The sequence below is a fragment of the Copidosoma floridanum genome, unplaced genomic scaffold (genome assembly GCF_036245765.1).
Source record: "Copidosoma floridanum isolate Cflo_tuat_1 unplaced genomic scaffold, Cflo_Japanese_pri ptg000007l, whole genome shotgun sequence".
Taxonomy (NCBI): domain Eukaryota; kingdom Metazoa; phylum Arthropoda; class Insecta; order Hymenoptera; family Encyrtidae; genus Copidosoma; species Copidosoma floridanum.
Genome location: NW_028321884.1, coordinates 10,517,551 through 10,541,423, shown reverse-complemented (window position 1 = coordinate 10,541,423; position 23,873 = coordinate 10,517,551). Strand labels below are relative to the sequence as shown.

Here is a 23,873-nt window from a genome sequence, read left to right as displayed (position 1 = left end):
TGATTCTAATATTGGTCATGCATGATTATTAAAAATTGTTAGCCTTTAAGTTTAGTGGTGAAAAATATAAGGCCCAACATAAAATAATAAAATGCACGTATGCATATGTACTAATGTTTACATATACATGTGTATTGTATGTATTGATATTGTGTGCGATGATAATAGTAAAAGCGTGGATGACGAGAAATGTCGACCGTAGGGCTGCACGATATCTCAAGAGTACTCTTCATATTGTCTTGTCTTGTCTTGTTTTTCAAGACAATATTCAAGACAAGATACAATTTAAAATTTCAAGACGATACCGAGATAATGTTCTCAAAAATATTAGTCTTGACAATACACAGTTTTAATACACAGTAATAATGCACAGTTTTAATAACCTGATATCACATGGAATAAGGATGGCGCACCCTTGAAGATATCAGACCAATTTAGTTTAGCAGAAAATAAACAAAAATTAATAATAAAACACCTTCTGGATAGTGGAAATTATTCTTGTCTTGCTGAAAATCGCTTTGGAAAAATGCGAAAATCTATAAAACTTATAATTAATGTTAAGGAAATTTCAAACTTTACTATTAAAGTTTTATTGCAATAGAATTTTAAACTAATAAATTAGATACATGCTAAAAATTATCTCATTTAAACATTTTATTTTTTCAGGTGCTAAAAATCATTTTAGACTTTACATTTTTGAAAGGATTCAAAATATCAAAAACTAAAATTAAATTTAATTGACTATAAAATAATTTGGAATTGAATACTATTTAATTGTATGAGTGTTCATAAAATTTCAGACAGACATGCGATAATATTGAAGATGTAATCACACGGACTTGTGTTAATGTGTTACTAACTGGACCTTGTGTCATTAATTTATTTATGTAGCGCATATTAATTATACAAATTTAGTATTACCTATGGTTTAATTATATTGGGTGTTATTGACTAGACTCCTTTCAAATGATAAAAGTTAAAGGAAACTAAAACAACTACATGTTTATTGTTGTTGGATTGCCTACATGAGATTTGAAAAATGACTTAAGGATAAATAAAAAAAGGGAATTTTTAAATAATTAATAGTTTTTATCCTGTCAAATATATCAGTATTAAAAATTAATTTCGCGCTTCTCATTTTTATTGGAAAAAAAATTATTGGACTACAAACAAAAATTTAAGATAGTAATTTTTTAAGAAAGTCTTGTATCGGCGGTTAAATAAAAATAATTAAAAGTTAAATTTACAAAAAAAAATTTTCTCTACTGCAATAAGAATATTTAAAAAAAAACGTAATTTAAATTTAATTTTTGATTCTCAAATTATCACAGAGAGCTGTCGATCACAAAGGTAAGATAACCAAAATCTGCAGAATATAAATTTAAATAGGTACAGCCAATGCCATTTTCTTAAAGATAAGGAACATACTATCGATGAGTACCCTTAAAATTGATGATCTGATTTTTAATCAAAACCAACTCAATAACAAAAATTTAAGATACTACCCGTCAGTAAAGTAAGCACAAAATCAAACATGTAAAGTTAAACTGTTTGATAGGTGAGGAGGTTCCCTATACTTGAGCAATAGGAAATTTTATAAGTCGTTAACTGGTGTAAACAAAGTTATAGATCAAAATAAATGCTTAGACCGACTGGCCCAGGAGTCCAATTCACTATATTTCTCAGCTTATCATTTCTTGTTCTTGGTGAGAAAAAAAATTGTAATGACATTTTAATAATATAGTATCGACACACTAATGATGATCTCATCATCGACAAACTAGAAAAATGATATAGAAAAGTTAGTTAAAAAAGCCTTAAAATTCTGGTGATGTAACTTTTGGAAACCAATTGTGCAAAAAATTACATGCAAGAAAACATAGACAAGAAGTAGAAAACCAGGAGCTTTCTCCTACATCGTGAATCGCACCATCACACATGTACGCTCACCTTATCGCTAGTATTTTCTCTAAAAATCTACATGAAGCGAAACCATTTTTCCTCCTCACATTCTAATAAGGAAACCGTAATAAATTACTGTAATGCTTATCAACACAATTACTATTCAAAGATGTTCCTTTAAATTTATAAGTGCAGTAGAATCAAATTGTACATAACTAATTCAGAACTTCCATAAAATATGGTGATGAAGTTTTTTGAAAACAGTAGTATATTTAAATTTTTATAAAAACCAGATAAATCTTTGATTTCAAAGTAAAAGTTTAAACTGACAAACAAGAAATGATTAGTTATAAATGCCGATGTAGAAAAAAAATTATACATATCGGGTATCCAATTTTTTTTTAAAGTTTTGCGTTTAAATGAGGTGATGAAATTATCACGAGCCCTCTATATTACTTATCATCGTCACGAGGTTTAATTGTTGTTTAATTAATAAGCTATCCTAATTCGTACGTTAATAACGATTTATTTCACTCCTTTGTTTGATTTTCTGTACCGGAGTGATTTCAACACACTAAATGTTAAAAAAAAATAACTTATTTTTAATCGGTGACCACGAGTGTGGCAACAGCTTTCACATCCATTTAATTTTTATTAAACACGTGGCTGTGTCTCACAGGCTATATAAGTTAAGCGTATACGCTGCAAAAAAACCAGACCATACAGTGCACGATGTCGAGATATCAAGGATGGAAGAACCTCGCAGTACTTCTGCAGTTAACAGCACTTGCCCTTTTTCTCGATCTACTTTCAGGTAAGTCATTCAAAGTTACTGTTTATACTTCACTAATACTTTCGTTAATAGTCAATAATACTGTATGGGCTGTACTTAGTTCTAAAATATTTTTAAACTTAAAGGGCTGTTGTTCCTTAATAAACTGAAACTTTATTTTTTGACTCGTAAGAAAATGCTATTAAAATTTTTCTGTAATGTAACAAAAGTATACATACTTCTTAAAGAATTTATTTAATTGTATTCTAGGGTCACATTATGAGAATCAATTTACAATTTTACTATGAACTATTTCAATTCAATATGGAGAAGAAGATTCGTAAATGATAAACCCTGCGTGGTTTGCCACATTAGGCTAATCATTGCAGGGCTAAGAAAAACTCTCTCGCATTGAGCTACTTTATTTAACAATTAAAACATATAAAAAATAAGTAAATTAGGTAACATATACTGCTTAAAGATATTTTGTATAGTCTTCGATCTTTAGTGCTCTTCTCTGATTGGTTTTAACCAGGCAAAAGTAGTTAAGTGATCCGTTGAAAAAAAAATTGAATAATCTACTACTTTATCTCTTTTTTTTTTTTTTGCTAATTTTCATTTTTTTAATTAAACATACGAGTATTAGTTTTCGTAATATGATACTCCCAACGGATCTCTAAATATCTCACTCTGGTTCATTTTTTGTTGTTTTAAGGTACACGACATAACACCTGTTTCATTACATACCATGCTTATCTTTATATTTTCTTATGCGGAAGATCATAACTACATTCAAATGATTACATCGATTACATCAATAACATTCAATAAATATACTGTACAGGCTGTCATGGACACAAACTCCAGCTCCATCAAAGTTTTACAGAGTTAAAGATAAACGAGGGAGAAGCTCTAGAAATTACTTGCAATAGCAGTGGTTTAATTTCGTTTAAATTCCCAGACAAAAATGAAGACGATGTAAGTTATATGATTGTGCTACCTTACAGTGATTAGATTTTAATGTTATTATGTATAAAACATTTAGAAAACAAAACTTTTTCAACAAACAGTGAAACTGTGGTGTGTAGGTGCCAATACGGCAAGAGTTTTTTCATCGCAGTAACTAGCTTGAATGAAGTGATTGTCTGTAAAATTTTAAATGTGTAAGACTTTTGTTCACAATATAAGTGTTGCTGTAATTTTAAACTCAAAAAATTTTCGATTTTGGATTAATCTCACTAAATTTGACAGTCTGGCTTTAATCGTATTACATAAACAGCTGGTTATTTTACAGTAATAAAGGTAATCTTCTGGATTAGTTTGAGTCACTTGGTGCTTCCTTAGTTTAATCAATAATTGTAGTACACTTTACTTTAAGATCATAATAATTACCATATTCAGAGACAAGAAGTAAAAAAAATGTTACTGAAGATCAAAAATTGAAAAAAAATTAAAAAATTATCCAATTGTTACAGCATTAAAAGATTGATTCACCTTCAATTAACTAATCAACGATAATATTCTACTATTTTTCTTCTCATAAGGGAAATTTTACCAATAATAGTTCATTTTCTTGTCAATGTTATAAAAAATAATAAGACTTAACTGTTTTATTTTTTAATAGATAACAAGATCCGACAATTACAGTACTTATAATCAGGACGGAAAAATTATATTTCGAAAGTTGTCATCTGTATTTGGTGACACCGGCTGGTACAACTGCACGAATACAAAATATGGGATATTCACTACAGACTTTGAAGATTCAAATGGCCCTTGGATGTACGTTTATGTCAAATGTATGTTAATAGTGTTTTTGCTTTTGATCTCTTTAGACTTTTATACTATATTATGAAAAACAAGCAAATTACTAAATGTAATACAACATTTTTTTCTATTGCAGCCAATAAAAGTGCATTTGTTCAAAGTACTAAAGATACCTTAAAAATCAAAGTACGTGTTGGTGATCAGGCAATTCTCCCATGCCGTCCAACTTCTCCTGAACTCAATGTGACGCTTAAAACTCTCGACGGTCATGTATGTACTTGATTTTAGTACGCCGATTTTTACTCACTACTTACAAGTATATAGTATTTTTTCAATTGAATAATTCAGGAGCCACATCCGTTGGTCAGCAAAAGGATAAGTTTCGATCCAAAATGGGGTTTTATCGTCGAAAAATCTGAATTTACGGATAGTGGAAACTACACTTGTCAAGTTAACCAAGATGGTTTCAATCAAAAAATAGACGTTGACCTGTTGATCATTAAAAAAGAGCAAAAAAAACCAGTGATTACGATAGATGGCCTGAAACACGTCGTCGCAGGCTCGACATTAAATATTAACTGCAAAGCTGAAATCGAAAAGGATAACTCTATCAACCTCTCGTGGGCAACTCCTCGTGATTCGGTAAGATACATGAAATTCGTACTCTTCATTTACTATGAAAAGCATTTTTCAATGATAAAAAAAGTTTTAGTAGCTGATTATTGAATTTACAATCATCAAAAGCATATTGTTATTAATATTACTAGTAAAATAAACATAAAATTTAGAGTGTTACATATAATTTGTGTGCATAAGAATTCCAGGGAAATTCACAATTTTGTTGATGAAAACCAAAGCTCTACTATGTTAGTCACGTCTAAACTTATCCTGACCAATATCACTTACGATGATGCGGGTTATTATACATGCAAAATAAGTTCATTGTTTAGTGAAGATCAGAGTACTGATATTTATATAAAAATACACGGTAAGTTATAAGCTATGCGTATTTTCTTTACATTTACGTATTATTTTAATGTATATATACTAAAATGCAAATTCCTGCTACTGCCTGTTTTTACAGATCCCACCAATACATACATTAACTTGACGCATTACAAAGCGAAAAAATACTTTGTAGTAGAAGAAGGCTCTTCAGTAACTTTCACAGCTAACATTGATGCAAATCCGATGCCAACTCTTCAATGGTAATAGATTATCTTCGAAAATGATAGAACTGCTTCATAAAATATACATTTTTTACAATAATATTTAAAAAACTATATGTATATAAAACCTTTTAAGGCTACGTCCCAACAATGATGTCATTAAATCTGAAGGTAATTATATTATCTCCAATACCACATCGACGTGTAGTTTGGTAATAAAGAAAGTTAAAAGACGTAATAGTGGTATATATGCTCTTGGAGCAAGCAATGGAGGCCAAAATAAACACTTGATTTTTCGCCTCAAAGTTCAGGGTACATATTTTTAATGCTCTCATTATATTTTGACTTTTCTGTATCTAATTGCATGGAATTATTTGTTGTTAAATGTTTTAATTCTATAGCACGAATGAATTTGCCACTGACCCATCTTCTCCCTGTTAGTAAATCTTCATTGTATTACACAATTAACAAAAACGCAACGTTTAAATGTACGAGTACTAGTTATCCTCAGCCTAATATAACGTGGACTTACAAACGATGCCCAAAGTATGATTCAACTGATGGTTGCGAGACATCTGAGTTAAAGGTTGGTTATGCTTGGTAACAAAGAAATATTAATGCACGTGGTTTTAATTGAACAATATTGAAACATGATTATAGTATAAGATTTTCACAATTACACGTAATGCAAGCAAAATCTCTGAAGGTGTTAAAAATACTATGAGATTTATATTGATAAAACTATTAAAGAGATGAGTTTAAAAAAAATCCGTTTTAACTCTTACAGTATTTGATTTTTATCACAGTTAAATATCTCTAAGTATATTCCACAATTTTTCCAAGCATCTAGTTTATGTTTGGAACTGGTATTTTTTGCATTCAGAAAAGGAGACATATATGAATTGAGTTAAATACGTTTTTTGAGGGTTAAATTTTTTATACCTTCTGCTGTTTGAAGAAGCATCCGAAAATTCTTGCATAGGAAAAAAACAGTGATCTTATTATTATTTCTTTTATTAGGCTGAAGAAGTAGAATATCAGTTTGGAAATACAACGACCTCGAAAATCACAGTTAATATTACTATGTTTGGCCAATTAAAGTGCACCGCCTGCGATCCTCATCGTTGTAACTCACGAGAAAAGAAAATTCTCATTATTGGTATGTCACTGTGTTTATAGTACTATAACTTGGTTATTTCGAATGGGATATCTTTTTCTTAAACTAATCAAACTCGATTTCTTAATGGACTCTATGTATTATAAAGATGTGGAGTCCATGAATGAACCATTCAAACTTGACCGCCACCATAGAATGTTATATGAAAGTGAAAATGTTACTGTAACGTGTACTGTAGTGAACTACGAATATTCCAATGTTAGATGGCTAAAGAAAACAGGTTTCCGTGACAGTCGTGGTAAGTTATTAAAGCATTTGCTTGAAAAATATAAATTTTAAAACAAAGACAGAAATTTTAACCCTTTTTTATCTAATTATAGAACCAATTGATTTTACTTGGAAAAACACCACCTACATGGCTAATGCTATTTTCTCATTGAAAAACGTGAAGAGATCTGATCAAGGGAACTACTATTGTACAGCTTGGAGTAATCATTATAAGAGAGTCTCTCAAAGAACTCTTAGTATCAGGGTTCATGGTAATGATAATGAGTATGCATTTATATATAACAAATACAATAATCTTTGTTCGTTAGCTCTTGGGGTTGTCTTTGGTTCTTTTGAATAAAAAACCATTGCCAATTCATGGACACAAAAGATTTTGATGTATCTTTTGTTTTAATATATTTTTTTTAGGACTTCATGTATTTTATAAATCATAAGTTAATCAAATATACCAAATACTCAAATTTTAATAACAAAGCAACAGTAGTATGTGTGATACAAGTATATATGCTCTATGAAATTTAGTGACTTGACTAATTGTAAACATGTGCCTATTCATGCTCACAATGATTTTTGTTGTATCCTAGAGTAAGAATAAAGCGCTAAAATACTGATTTTTCAGTCTCTGAGACGTTTTTTAGAACATTTGATCGGGTAAAAACGGGATATTTTTGTGGTTTTCCTTATATTTATAATGCACTTACACACACCTACAGATTTTTTGAATATTATAATCTCAATAAATTTATCTTCTAAGTTACTAGTTGTGTTAAAAGCGCTTCACGTGATGTGACCTATTACGACTACTTTTATACTTAATATTATTATTTAATTTGCGTACTACATTACATAAGGAGAAAATAAGTAATTTAGCTCAATTTTCCCGTATTTCTAAACGTATACATAAGCACTCTAAATCTTACCCTTGCAACATTTATGGTGTCACTAATTACACAAATTTTTTTTTTTTAAATACAACTCTTAGTTTAAATGCCATTTTGTCATGTAAATAATTAAGTGATTATTCAAAAATATTTTTTATGATAAAACTGTATGTGGTACAATATAATCAATGTAGAGGTATTATCTTTTAAGTATCAACAAATCAAGTCAAGTTTAATTAGACACATAAGTGCCACCTAACTCCGGCTATTCTATGATCCCTCAGGCGAAAAAATAACTCAAAATATCCCTGGTGGCGATGGTGCTTATCTGACGAAAACTATATTTCTAACCTGCTGGGTGCTAAAGGTAACTGTCCCTTTTCTCCCTCAAGCTAAATTTTGAACCCTTACAATCCATGGCATCCATAGACAGAAAATTAATTGCATTTTTCGGCCTTGGTAAGAAAAACAATACAGGTGACTCAGGCACAAAGGTAGTTTTCATCACAAAAGCGTCATCTCCACCGAGATTCTTTCGCCACTCAGGAGATCGTAGAGTAACTTCGGTTTGATGGCGTTTAAGTGGAAAACACTATTTTTCCTATACTAAGGGTGTAGTAAACTTCCAAATGTTACAAAAAACATCTTGAGGTAGGAAAACGTAAAATAACTACGCTTTTTCGGGTGCTGAAGTCTGTACTTTGTACGCTAGTGACGTAATATACTATTTCTCCTAATGAAACATTCTGCATATTTAACATAAAATACTCAATTTTTCACATAATTTACAAGAATTAGTTTTGGTACAGCTAAAATATGTTTTCATTTACAGATTTGGAAGTACCTAAAATTATTGAAACTAACATGAATGCAGATACAGAAATAATTCTGTTTGAAAGGAATGATTCGAGTGTTATTAATTTATGGTGTAATGCTAAAGGAAGTCCATACCCAAATATTACCTGGTACAAGGATGGTACACTCTTAAATTCATCGAAGCAATTTAGTTTTGAGGATGATAACCAAAAATTGACCGTAAATTATATTTTGGAAAGTGATAGTGGAATTTTTTCGTGTCTTGCCAAAAATCGATTTGGAGAAGCAAGAAAACATCAAAAGTTAGTTGTTAAAGGTAATAATACCCAGGTATTAAGTATCACACTTCTCTTAAGTCAAAGATTCATATATTCTATACATCATACTCACCGTTACTTAAATAACCAATTCAATTTTTTTAATATAAGGAGCAAGAAAGTCTTGGTTCCTGATTGCAATAATATCTTCAGCACTTACCGATTTTATGTTGCTTTTAATGTACTTTTGGATAAAAATAAGACATGAAAAGGTGAAAAATATTATTCATAGATTCAAAATATTTTGAAATATAATTAAAATATCAAATTTTAATTCTTTACCTTAAATAATAATTCTTTGAAGATGAAGAATCAGCTAATGACAGAACGCCTTATTGAGTTTGAGGAAGGAGCATTACACCTGATAAATCCAGAGTTATCAGTACAAGATCAAGCAGAACTTCTTCCGTATGATAAAAAATGGGAATTCCCTAAAGAGAAACTCAAGTTTGGTATGCAATGCCAAAATTTGGCATATATTAAACTAGTTTTATAAATTAACGGTGTAAAGGATGACTTTTTTTAAATGTATATATATATATATATATATGTATATATATATATATATATATATATATATATATATATATAATGTTACTATAAAAAATTACTTTATCGGGAGCTAATATTTAATATACAGTAACATTGTGCAAAAATGTGTATTATACCTTTACATTCACACGCATTGGTACTTCTTTTTTAGACCTTTTTTCCTGAACTTCTTAAGCTTACCAAAAAAAATCTGTCAAATACCGTATTGAATCTATGGTAAATTTGACTTGATGCGTAAGTAAAGGTATGATACGCATTCTGACATAGCCTATGAATATTTTTTTCGACATAGCGTGTAGTAGATAGATTTATCCCATAACGATTTTAATCTGTAAAATCCGATTACATGCACGCTATTACATATTAATACCTGTTGCTTATGTAATATGATCATACTTTAGCTACGTACTCGACACACTCGAGCCAGCGCGAAGCATGCTTATGTCTACAAAATAATTAAAATGTAAAAAAAATGTCGTTCACACCTTGGGCACAAATGTACAATTATACCTTTACAGCGTCAGAGTCGAATTTTCTACTCATGATATATATAGATTTATATTATTTTATATTACATTTATAAATTTTAGAGTGTATATATATATATATTATGATACTATAATTTACCATTTTAAGGGAAACAGTTAGGAAGTGGAGAATTTGGGGTTGTGATAAAAGCAACAGCGTATGGTATATGTGCCCATGAGGACTTTACAACTGTGGCCGTCAAGACAATCGACAGTAGAGTCGAATCAATTTATCTTCGACTTTTAGAGCGTGAGTTGAAAATTATGACTCACCTGGGAAACCATTTAAACGTTGTGAATCTTCTTGGTGCTTGTACCACAAATATTGTTAGACGTAAGTATTAATTAAAACATTTACATAATACTTACTTTGATTGACACTTGCGTTTAAAATTTTTGTACACGTTCTTCAGGTGAGCTGCTAATTATTGTAGAATACTGCAGATATGGGAATTTACATGATTTGCTTTTACGTTACCGGGAAAAGGTCATGGATCAAATCAATACACCTTCTAACCAAACTTTTTCGTTGGATGGACAGGAATTAAAGTAATTTTTTTTTCTTTTTTCTTATCTCATTACATCACTCATTATATTCTTTGCATGATATGAGTCAATAATATTAATTCTTGTAATGATTTCTACTACAACATTGTACATGACTAATGAATTTGACAACATGTCATACTAAGCAAGCGACTAAATGTATGCAAAAAATTAAATAGTTGCACCAAAGACACGACTGCTACATTTTTTACTATAAATATAAGAAAAAATATTTAAAAAAAAACAAGAACAATACACATTTTTTTAAGGTTTATAGCTTTAAACAAAAATGAAGTTATAAGCAATTTCTAAGGATCAATAAAAATCATTCATCAAATAATCGTTCTTTACAATATTTCATGATGGATAATTAGAAGTTTTCCTTAGAGATAGCAGATAACTGTATTTTTATTAAAGTAAAATAAGACGACACTCTGCTTTTTCACTAATAACCTTTAACTTTTGAACTCATCACTTTGTGTTTTAATGCCAACTTTATACTGTAATAGGCAACAACCTTATTTTTACCGTTTTCAGATATTTATTGCCTTATAATTTTCATAAAAATGTAACCTTCTTTTTAATACAGATATGTAATTTTTTTACTTTTTATATATACCCAAGAAAAATATTTTTGTAAGCTATGTACTATTTTTTTTTTTTTTTTTTTTTTTTTTAAGACATGAAAGTATCTTTTTTTGAGTCCTTATACTTTGAAAAATGTTGTTTTGTCGATATCTAAATTTTTTTATTTACTATGTATGGATCTGAAATAAATCCACATAAACAGTTATATGCAAAAACCTATTTAAATTTCTCAGAATAATGAAATCGTGGGGCTGGTAAAATTTTTTTTTAACGAAATTTTTTTCAATTATAACTATCAGATTGTGGTATAAAAATGAAGCTACAAGCTAAATTTGATTTTGGAGCTCAATTGGATGTAAGGTTTTGAAGATAGTCCATTTATGTCTTCATAAGTATTTGTTACACTTTTTGCTTAGGCAAAAATATAAGTCACTTCTGTGAAGCCATCCTATCTAAGACAAGAAAACATTTGTATGCTTTTAAATTCATACAGTGTAATTTATGTGAAACTGACTGTAAATTCTGAAATCAATCATACCGAAAAATAGTTCTTGTACACGTGATAAATTATTATTTTTTTGGTTAACAGCAACCAGAAAGAAGAGCTAGATTTTTCTAGCAAAAGTAGCTACACCTCAAGCAATTCATCTGTTGTCTACAGTTCTGACTTAAAGAATGGTATGAGTGATGTTACGGAATTAAAAGCTAACCTTAAATACAGTCACTCCCAACCAGGTTGGCAATCTAACTACAAAGGTGATTGCGATGAAGAAAATCTGCAACCTATAGGCTCTCAGGATCTTCTCTTTTGGGCATTTCAAGTTGCTCACGGAATGGAATATCTGTCCAAAAGAAAGGTATGTATACACGATTGATTTCTTTTTTCATATCCTGTACGGGATGACTAAGTTACTTGACTTTCATACATGGATATCTACATCAACATACACAGGTAATCCATGCTGATTTGGCAGCGAGAAATATCCTATTGGCAGAAAATAACATCGTCAAAATTTGCGACTTTGGTCTAGCTAAGATGATTTACCAAGATGGGATTTATAGAAAACAGAGCGATGTAAAGGTACCCGTGGCATGGATGGCTATTGAGTCAATCAGAAATGGAATATTTTCGAGTAAATCTGATGTTTGGTCATTTGGTGTAGTGCTTTGGGAGTTTTTTACTTTCGCAGATACACCTTACCCTAAAATGGGAGTTATGGAACTGTTAAAAAAACTTATCAGGGGTTACAGGATGGAAAAGCCCGTATATGCAAGCAGCGAAATGTAAGTTAAATAAATAGCTTATGATTTTCTTTTTCGTTTCGTGTAAATAATTGCTTCGTATCATTTAACGCTATTCTAGTTACGATGTAATGCTTCGCTGTTGGAGTTATGAGCCAAATCTGAGGCCATCATTCACGGAACTAATTATTATCATTGACAAGCTTTTAGGGGATGATGTTAAAAACCATTATAAGGAGCTGAACAACGTGCATGAGAGTATAAATAAAACACACAGTTCAGAGGAAAAGTATGACTACCTTGCCATGATGTCATCACCGGATCATCCAATATTGCTCTCAACTAATCATGAATAAGCTAATGATATGCCTCAGACTGAAAAACCGTTATACACTAACACTACAAATGCCTGAGAGGAATTCTACTTCTTAATGATATAATTACTTTACTTTTAAATCGTAAAAAATTCTTTCTTTAACTCTAGCATTAATATTTAGTTATAACTGCTGTACCCTGAAAACTCAAATTTGTTTAGAATACAAAGTTCATGGTAGCAGTTATGTGTGTATACATACATGTTAAGCAACTATACGATGTATATTTTTACACGATACGTACTTAAATTTAAAACGTACTTTTTGTATCTTTTTTAGCTTAAGGGAAAGCTGTTTCTGTATTCGACACGTCTCGAAGGTTTTGACTCATAAAAAGGGTTTTGAGGTCCACGGGATACAATTAAATTTTTGCATCTTCAAAAGCTTATTATTATTCCAAAAATTATTATTGTAATAAAAATGGGTTCAAATAATTCTGAGAGAAACAATTATAATAAAAATCATGGGTCTTAATTTACAAAATAATTAATTTGAAATTTATGAGAAATGCTAATTTTCTGAGAACTCGAGAAAAAATTTGAGAATATCCAGATGAGCTCTGATTTAAATGCAATATTAAAAAAAAATACTTGTTTTGTTTTATTTACTTGTATCTTTGATATAAATACGCTACGAAAAGTTAGAAAGCACTAAAATACCCTACTTACATATTTCTTGCTATGCAATCAACTAGATAATGAAGTTCGAAATAATGTTATACTGAATTACGCCTTGGATTATATTATAGGATAAAGATATGGAGGTATTTTTTCAAAACATGATTCGACCAAACAACAATACATGATTAACAAACTGCGAAACATGAAAAATTAATTATTTAAAACTTCGGGCCGCAAAATAGCCCCAAAGACGACGACACTTATCCGACGAAAACTACTATTAAAAAGTCTTGTATTCTGAGTTAAATAAAAATAAAATTTAAAAAGTTAAATCATTACTAAACTTTCCTATAATAAAAATCTGAAAAAACATAATTTTAATTTAATTTTACAAGGGTAAGGTATAACCAAAATATGTACAGTATAAATTAAAATGGGTACAGTGGATGTAATTTTCTTAAAGCTTAGTGGCAAACTATTGACGAGTACATTTGAAAATTACTTATTTAATTTTTAACGAAGACCAATTCAATTACGAAAATTGAAGATACTACTCGTCACTAAAGTAAGCTAAAAATCGAATATATAAGTTTAAACAGTTTAATTGGTGAGGAGGTTCCCTATACTTGAGCAATCGGAAATCTTATAAGTCGTTAAATGGTGTAAATGAAGTAATAGACCAAAATAAATGCTTAGACCGACTGGCCCAGAAGTCCAATTCACTATATTTCTCAGCTTATCGTTTCTTGTTCTTAGTGACAAAAGAATTGTAATGATATTTTAATAATATAGTATCGACACACTAGTGATGATCTCATCATTGACGAACTAAAAAAATAATCCGGAAAAGTCAGTTAATTAAGCCTTAAAATTCTGGTGATGTAACTTTTGGAAACCGATTGTGCAAAGAAATCACATTCAAGAGAAAATATAAATAGATAGTAGAAAAGCAGGAGCTTCCTCCTTTATTGTGAATCGCACCATCACACATGTACACTCGCCTTATGGCTAGTATCTTCTCTGAAAATCTACATGTAGAGAAACCATTTTCTCTAAAGTTTATCAACACAAAAACTTTTCAAAGATGTACTTTTAAACTTATATGTGCTGTAGAATCAAACTGTACATAACTAATTCAGGACTTTCACGCTTGTAAAGTTTTTTGAAAACAGAAGTATGTTTAAATTATTACAAAAACCAGATAAATCATTTATTCAACAATAAAAATTTACGCTGACAAATGAGAAATAAATAGTTGTAAATGCCGATGTGGTAAAAAAATTATGCATGTCGGGTATCAAATTTTTTTTTTTTTTTTAAGTTTTGCGTTTAAATAAGGTGATGAAGTTATCACGAGTCCTCTATATTACTTATCATCGTCACGAGGTTTAATTATTGTTTCATTAATAAGCTATCCTAATCGGTACGTTACCAACGATTTATTTCACTCCTTTGTTTGATTTTCTGTACCGGAGTGATTTCAACACACTAAATGTTAAAAAAAAAACAACTTATTTTTAATCGGTGACCACGAGTGTGGCAACAGCTTCTTCATCGGTTTAACTTTTAGTTCACACGTGGCTGTGTCTCACAGGCTATATAAGTTAAGCGTATACGCTGCAACAAAACCAGACCATACAGTGCACGATGTCGAGATATCAAGGATGGAAGAACCTCGCAGTACTTCTGCAGTTAGCAGCACTTGCCCTTTTTCTCGATCTACTTTCAGGTAAGTCATTCAAAGTTACTGTTTATACTTCACTAATACTTTCGTTAATAGTCAATAATACTGTCTGGGCTGTACTTAGTTCTTAAATATTTTTGAACTTAAAGGGCTGTTGTTCCTCAATAAACTGAAACTTTATTTTTTGACTCGCAAGAAAATGCTATTAGAATTTTTCTGTAATGTAACAAAAGTATACATACTTCTTAAAGAATTTATTTAATTATATTTTAGGGTCACATTATGAGAATCAATTTACAATTTTACTATTAACTATTTCATTTCAATATGGAGAAGGAAATTTGTCAATCATACACCTGACGTGGTTTGCCACATTGGTCTAATCATTGTAGGGCTAAGAAAAACCCTCTGACTTGGCATTAAGCTACTTTATTAAACAATTAAAAAAAAAAAATAAGTAAATTAGGTAATATATACTGCTTAAAGATATTTTGTATAGTATTCGATCCTTAGTGCCCTTCTCTCATTTGTTTTTAACCAGGCAAAAGCAGTTAAGTGATCTGTTGAAAGAAAGATTTAATAATCCTGATCCCTACATCTCTACTACTTTTTCTCTTTTTTTGTTGCTAATTTCCCTTTTTTATATTGCACATACGACTATTAGTTTTCGTAACTACCAAACAAGATTTACAAAATTTTTTTTTTTAATATTCAGTTCGTTATGATTTTGCGAAAAATCGATAACCAATATTAGGACTATTGTGCGTAGCATCGTAATACTGTCACGAAGAGCGACGGAAACGTCATATTGTAAAAAATGATTAAGAAAAATACTCAACGTATTCGCTCCGAGCCGATGCAGAGGTTGCGCCGCCTCTAGCCAAAATCAGGCAAAATTTCTTGCATGTAAACAAACGGCTTAGAGCATATATACATGCGTACAGCTGCTTGTGATTGGCACTTGGCAGGCTAGAGAGAGAACGACGATCCTCTCCTGCTGTCTTATTCAGCCAATCACAAGCAGCTGTACGCATGTATATATGCTCTAAGCCGTTTGTTTACATGCAAGAAATTTTTCCTGATTTTGGCTAGAGGGGGCGCAACCTCTGTATCGGCTCGGAGCGAATATTAATTTCTTTTATATCACACTCCCAACGGATCTCTCATTGTCTTACTCTGGCTCATTTTTTTAAATTATTTTTGCAACACGATATAACCCCTATTTCATTACATACTATGCTTATCTTTATATTTTCTTATGCGGAAGATCATACCTACATTCGAATAATTACATCGATTACATCAATAACGTTCAATAAATATACTGTACAGGCTGTCATGGACACAAACCCCAGCTCCATCAAAGTTTTACAGAGTTAAAGATAAACGAGGGAGATGCTCTAGAAATTACTTGCAATAGCAGTGGTTTAATTTCGTTTAAATTCCCAGACAAAAATGAAGACGATGTAAGTTATATGATTGTGCTACCTTACAGTGATTAGATTTTAATGTTATTATGTATAAAACATTTAGAAAACAAAACTTTTTCAACAAACAGTGAAACTGTGGAATGTAGGTGCCAATACGGCAAGAGTTTTTTCATCGCAGTAACTAGCTTGAATGAAGTGATTGTCTGTAAAATTTTAAATGTGTAAGACTTTTGTTCACAATATAAGTGTTGCTGTAATTTTAAACTCAAAAAATTTTCGATTTTGGATTAATCTCACTAAATTTGACAGTCTGGCTTTAATCGTTTTACATGAACAGCTGGTTATTTTACAGTAATAAAGGTAATCTTCTGAATTAGTTTGAGTCACTTGGTGCTTCCTTAGTTTAATCAAAAATTGCAGTACACTTTACTTGAAGATCATAATAATTACCATATTCAGAGACAAGAAGTAAAAAAAATGGTACTGAAGGTCAAGAATGAAAAAAAAAAAAAAATCGTCCACTTATTGCAACATTGAAAGATTGATTTACCTTCAATTAACTAATCAATCATAATATTTTACAATGTTTTTCCTAATGGGGGAAATTCCAACGATAATAGTTAATTTACTTGACAAGATTGTGAAAAGAAAATTAAACTAAACAGTTTCCATTTTTTAATAGATTACAAGATCCAACCATTACAGTACTTATAATCAGGACGGAAAAATTATATTTCGAAAGTTGTCATCTGTATTTGGTGACACCGGCTGGTACAACTGCACGAATACAAAATATGGGATATTCACTACAGACTTTGAAGATTCAAATGGCCCTTGGATGTACGTTTATGTCAAATGTATGTTAATAGTGTTTTTGCTTTTGATCTCTTTAGACTTTTATACTATATTATGAAAAAAGCAAATTACTAAATGTAATACAACATTTTTTTCTAATGCAGCCAATAAAAGTGCATTTGTTCAAAGTACTAAAGATACCTTAAAAATCAAAGTACGTGTTGGTGATCAGGCAATTCTCCCATGCCGTCCAACTTCTCCTGAACTCAATGTGACGCTTAAAACTCTCGACGGTCATGTATGTACTTGATTTTAGTACGCCAATTTTTACTCACTACTTGCAAGTATATAGTATTTTTTCAATTGAATAATTCAGGAGCCACATCCGTTGGTCAGCAAAAGGATAAGTTTCGATCCAAAATGGGGTTTTATCGTCGAAAAATCTGAATTTACAGATAGTGGAAACTACACTTGTCAAGTTAACCAAGATGGTTTCAATCAAAAAATAGACGTTGACCTGTTGATCATTAAAAAAGAGCAAAAAAAACCAGTGATTGCGATGGATGGCCTGAAACACATCTTCGCAGGCTCGACATTAAATATTAACTGCAAAGCTGAAATCGAAAAGGATAACTCTTTCAACCTCTCGTGGGCAACTCCTCGTGATTCGGTAAGATACATGAAATTCGTACTCTTCATTTACTATGAAAAGCATTTTTCAATGATAAAAAAAGTTTTAGTAGCTGATTATTGAATTTACAATCATCAAAAGCATATTGTTATTAATATTACTAGTAAAATAAACATAAAATTTAGAGTGTTACATATGATTTGTGTGCATAAGAATTCCAGGGAAATTCACAATTTTGTTGATGAAAACCAAAGCTCTACTATGTTAGTCACGTCTAAACTTATCCTGACCAATATCACTTACGATGACGCGGGTTATTATACATGCAAAATAAGTTCATTGTTTAGTGAAGATCAGAGTACTGATATTTATATAAAGATACACGGTAAGTTATAAGCTATGCGTATTTTCTTTACATTTACGTATTATTTTAATGTATATATACTAAAATGCAAATTCCTGCTACTGCCTGTTTTTACAGATCCCACCAATACATACGTTAACTTAGCGTATGACAAAGCAAAAAAATACTTTGTAGTAGAAGAAGGCTCTTCAGTAACTTTTATAGCTGATGTTGATGCATATCCCATGCCAACTCTTCAATGGTAATTAATTGTTCTTGCAAAGATAATCCTGTCGTATAAAATATACACTTTCAATAATAATACTTAAAATACTATACGTGCATGAAACCTTTTAAGGTTAAATCCCGAGAAATTTTTAATTTCATCAGATGGTAATTTTATTATATCTCATACCACATCCACGAGTAGTATGGTGATAAAGAAAGTTACACGACATAATCATGGCATATATACTCTTCGAGCAAGCAATGGAGCCCAACTAAAATTCTTAAGTTTTAGTGTCAAAGCTTACGGTACATTTATTCCTCCAATTATATTTTTTCTTTTCCACGCATAATTGTATGCAATTATTTATTGTTAAATTTTTTAATTCTTTCAGCACCAATTAATTCGCCAACTGTCTCTCTTCTTCCTACTGATGCAGCTTTATCGTATTACACAATTAACAGAAACGCAACGTTTACATGTACGAGTACTAGTTATCCTCAGCCTAATATAACGTGGACTTACAAACGATGCCCAAAGTATGATTCAACTGATGGTTGCGAGACATCTGAGTTAAAGGTTGGTTATGCTTAGTAACAGAAAAATATCAATGCATGTAGTATTACTTTAAGAATTTAAAGCATGATTTTAGTAAAAGATTTTTAGAGTTACATTTAATGCAAACAAGACCTCTTGTGATGTGAAACATACCTTTGAAATAATATTGATGATACTATTGCAGAGAGAAACAAAAAAAATTTTGTCTTAACTTTTTTGCATTTAAGAAAGCAAACATATATTACCTACTTAGGTTCAACACGTGTTTTAACTGTTAAATCTCTCAGATCTTCTGTTCTTTGTAGAAGCATTCGAAAACTCTGACAGACGAAAAAAAAAGTGATTTTATTAATATTTTTCTTATTAGGCTGAAGAAGTAGAATATCAATTTGAAGATACAACGACCTCAAAAATCACAGTTAACATCACTATGTTTGGCCAGATAAAGTGCACAGCCTGCAATCCTTATTCTTGTATTTCACAAGAAAAGAATATTTTTATCATTGGTATCCAATTGTCTTTATAATGCATAAATTAATTTTTTTTTTTTTTTTTGGTGTAACTTTTTTTTCTTGAACTAATCATACTTGATTTTTAAATGTACTCTTTTTATTATGAAGATGTGGAATCCATGAAAGAACCATTCAAAGTTGACCAGCGGTATAGAATGTTATATGAACGTGATAATGTTACTGCAACGTGTACTGTAGTGAACTACGAATATTCTAATGTAAGATGGCTAAAGAAAATAGGTTTCCTTAACAGATTTGGTAACTTTTAAATTAATTCGATTGAAAAACATAAACTTTAAAACAAAGACAGAAATTTTACTTCTTTTTTACCTAATTATAGAACCAATTGATTTTACTTGGGAAAACACTACCTATATTACTAATGCTGTTCTCTCATTGAAAAACGTGAAGAGATCTGATCAAGGGAACTACTATTGTACAGCTTGGAATAATAATTTTAAGAGAAACTTCTACAGAATCGTATTTTTCAGAGTTCATGGTAATGATATATGTGTAGCAATAGTAATAAAAATAACAAAGACGAATAATAATAATGATGATAATATTAATAAAAGTTACAATAATAATAGCAATAATAATACTAGTAATAACTACAATAATAATTTTTTTGGCTTATTGTTGCTGTCATTACATCAATAGCCGAGTGTGGTAAATTTCACTGTAACTTATGGCAACTTTTTCTTTTACTTCAGAAAAATATTATGAAACTTTGGTAAAATTATGAGACACTTTAGTCATGGGGACGATTTTTTATTTGACGCTTTTATATTAATCTAAATAAATGATTTAATTTGGCTAACTAATGCATTCTTGGACACTTGGAACAAATCATTTTTTAGCAGTGACAAAAACACCGTCAATTTTGATATTTCGATTCCAAGTCTCAGGTGGCTAGACAGAGGATATTTCCTGACATGAAATAAGCTTTTATTTCTGTATTGCATGATGTGGTGTTTTTAATAATTAACCAGGTGATCATAGTGTACAACAACATCTGGCAAAGAATTTGCTAAAAAACTATCACTATAGTAATGACAGGTTTATCATCACCCTTTTTAATGTGATCTTTTGAATTAAAAAAAAAAAAAAAAAAAAATTCTATAACTCAAAGCACGCAGTATTTTTAACGTAACCCACGTATATATTTTTATTCTGAAATCATTGTGTTTCATAATTTGTTTTCCTCTGAAGATCAATGAAATTTCTACCACTACATATTTTTTATTACTTTGTCACGTACTCTTAAATTATTAAATCAGTACTGAATCTCAGAAAGATGTCAACTTTCTTGGGAATTGGTTCATCAATTTATTTTAAAAATATAGTATCCACCTGAATTAAAAAAAAAGTTGTACTAAGATGAAATTTAAAAAACCGTTTTTTTTGGGTACAGTTTTCTAGCAGTAATTTTGTTAGGTAAAACGTGTCTTAAAACGCATATTTAAAAGGTAATTTTCTTTACTTACAGAAGGAGAAGTACCGAAAATTGTTGAAACCAACATGAATGACACGGAAATGATTTTATTTGAAAGGAATGATTTGAGTGTCATTAACTTATTGTGCAAGGCTAAAGGGGTACCAAAACCAGATGTTACGTGGTACAAGGATGGTTCACCTTTAGAGTTATCCAAGCAATTCAGTATGGCAGATAATAACGAGACATTGACAATACATTATCCATTGCTTAGTGATAGCGGAAATTATTCGTGTCTTGTTAAAAATCGTTTCGGAGAGGCACGAAAATCTGTAAAGTTCACCGTTCAAGGTCATAATTAAAATTTAATCACGAATACTTTTCGTACGTTAGAAATTTTCTTGTTAATAAATTATATGTACTCACGTCACTAGAGAAGCATTCAAGGTTAAGTGATCGTTTTCTTGAGAGACTTTTGGTATCAGGATTGTCAGGAGATGAAGTGGGCTATTGATCTAGTTGCTTTCTAATGATGTTTAGGTATTCTTATTTAAATTTGTTGTCTTGTTATAACAGTTTTTTAATAATATACTGTGTAACTGTAACAATTTTAAACATTATATTCTTAAATTGAATTTATTTAAGTATATATTAGGAATAATGAAAAGTTAGAATATAAAAGTACTATTACTTTGCTTTGACTTTTTAAGTGTGCATACATATACTTACTAAGCATCGGTAGTAAATTGTAACTGTTTGATGCAATGGAAAAATAATAAATTAGTCAATAAATAAAGGTTGAATCAAATATGTGCATAATTTTTGTGAACTTTAATAATTACCTTTTATGACTCTTTATCCAGAGAGCATGGTGCAAACAGACCTATTTTTAAAAAACGCAGTAGATGCAGAAAAAAATTGTATTTATATATATACACGTATAAATAACGATTAAAAAAAAATGTTTTCTTCTGTTTCCTTTCTACCCCACTAAAAAGGTCACGAAAAATTAAAAAAAAACTTTAAAGGCGAAAGACTGTACAATTATTTCTTTAAAAAAAATTATTAAAATTTTCAAATAAATCAATACTTCTTATTAAAATTTTTCTGTTAAAAAATAAGGTAGAATAAAAAAAATTATGATTGTCTATCGCTTAAACAATCGTCTAAAAATTCAACGCATAAAATGGACCATTGAATCCTTCCATGTCTGATACTAAAAAGAAACACGTTAATTTGATAGTGGCCTAACTTGACATACCACAAGGAGGATGTATAACATCAACATTTTTTAAGGAAACACCAAACACAATTTTAATAAAAATTTTGTTCATCCTCTTAACAGAAGCGTGAATACAGCAACGTCGTTTTCACTCTTGGGTACTGGATGGTGATGTCGATGAGGAGTGAGGAGAAATAAAGGGCCGTTTGTTGGGCGTTAGGGAAGCTCTGATTCGAGGTTGAGTTCGACGTTTAATCAGTAGAACACAACATTACCAGATGAAAATATATTATCTGCATTCGTATTGTTTTTTTTTTTTTTTTTTTTTTTTTTTTTTTTTCGAAAAATATCAAAAAATATGAGAGATAATTTCTGAATTTACGGAGTACCATAAATATTTCTACTAGCAAAAAAGAATGAATTTTTTATAAAATATTAATATAACTGATGGAATGGTTCTTCAAATAAATCAGAAAAGTCTCAAGTGTTCATAACCATTTTAGGGGCGGAATTCACCCTTTTAATTGAAATGTAAAGGAGAAAAACTTTTGAGATGAAAATAATTGTACTGAGGCTCATTACTTTTTCAACTTACTATTTCTTTTCTAATGGTATTGAAATAATTAAGCAACTGTAAGCCGTCAAAAAAAAATTCTGGTTCTCACCACCGACACTTTTACTTTAAAAGGATCGAAATAAACTACAGCAATTTCATTCGAACTATGGCTTGCAAGCTGTTTAAAAAACATGTACGTCTTTCAAAAAAACTATTATTTTTATAGGAAAAAATTTTAAAATTTTTTTCAATAATATATTAGATAAATTTACGTTACAGCTGTTTCAGTAATGTGTACTATCTTTAGATACTGTACATTTAGACTGACAATACGTTCGAGCTAACAAGAGCTCCCATGGCTAAGTGGTAAATGTGTTAGCCTTTTAGCCGGATATACCCAAGGGGTCATGTATTCGCATCTCTACGAAAGTTATCAAGATTATTTTCTCGGTCTTCTCCACTTTATATCTGATTTCTAAAACAGATATTTCATTTTTCTGGTAATGTCTGGACCCCCAGCCACCAACACCTGGCTAGCTCACCGGCTAAAAGTCACTCCCGCGTAAAAAAAATCAAGTTTAAAAAATTAAAAAAAAAGTTTTTTGTTCTTGTTCAGATAAAGTTTTTTAAAAGTTTTTTCTTGAGACAGAGCGAAACTTGGTCAGAACTTTAAACGCTAGTTTAAAAAAAGGTTCTCAGTACTTTGTAAAAAGTTTTTTTCCGCCCTCGGGTGGTTTTGAGGGGCTGGTACTTCCTCGGACAAAAAAGCAGTTTTCCGATACTCGTTCGAAAAGTCTCCTTTACGAACCTCGTTACGGACCTCGCCTTCGGCTCGGGCCGCAAACCTCTCGGTTTGCCAAACAAAGACTTTTCAAACTCGTAGGAAAACTACTATTTCTCAATTTAATAAATTCTTTTTGGCTTTTCGTCAATCAACTTTCTCTAAATTATAAGTAAATGTATCTAAAAAAAAGTTAAACAAATTTTTTATAAAGTTCAAATG

General features: G+C 30.4%; 2 protein-coding genes across 2 annotated transcripts in view; one reads left to right on the top strand and one right to left on the bottom strand.

The window, feature by feature from the left end:
* LOC106639027 (uncharacterized) overlaps nt 1-23,873 on the bottom strand; it is a 213,443-nt gene that overhangs the window by 116,791 nt on the left and 72,779 nt on the right. The gene's annotated exons all lie outside the window — the stretch shown is intronic.
* Nucleotides 2,635-12,840, top strand: LOC111643674 (vascular endothelial growth factor receptor 1). The gene is made up of 16 exons (XM_089588817.1): nt 2,635-2,716; nt 3,519-3,652; nt 4,299-4,473; nt 4,578-4,711; nt 4,790-5,083; nt 6,417-6,476; nt 6,631-6,769; nt 6,876-7,025; nt 7,108-7,266; nt 8,729-8,931; nt 9,334-9,481; nt 10,218-10,442; nt 10,522-10,636; nt 11,904-12,099; nt 12,195-12,526; nt 12,606-12,840. The coding sequence occupies exons 1-16, from the start codon at nt 2,635-2,637 to the stop codon at nt 12,838-12,840; spliced, it is 2,781 nt and encodes a 926-aa protein (XP_089444943.1).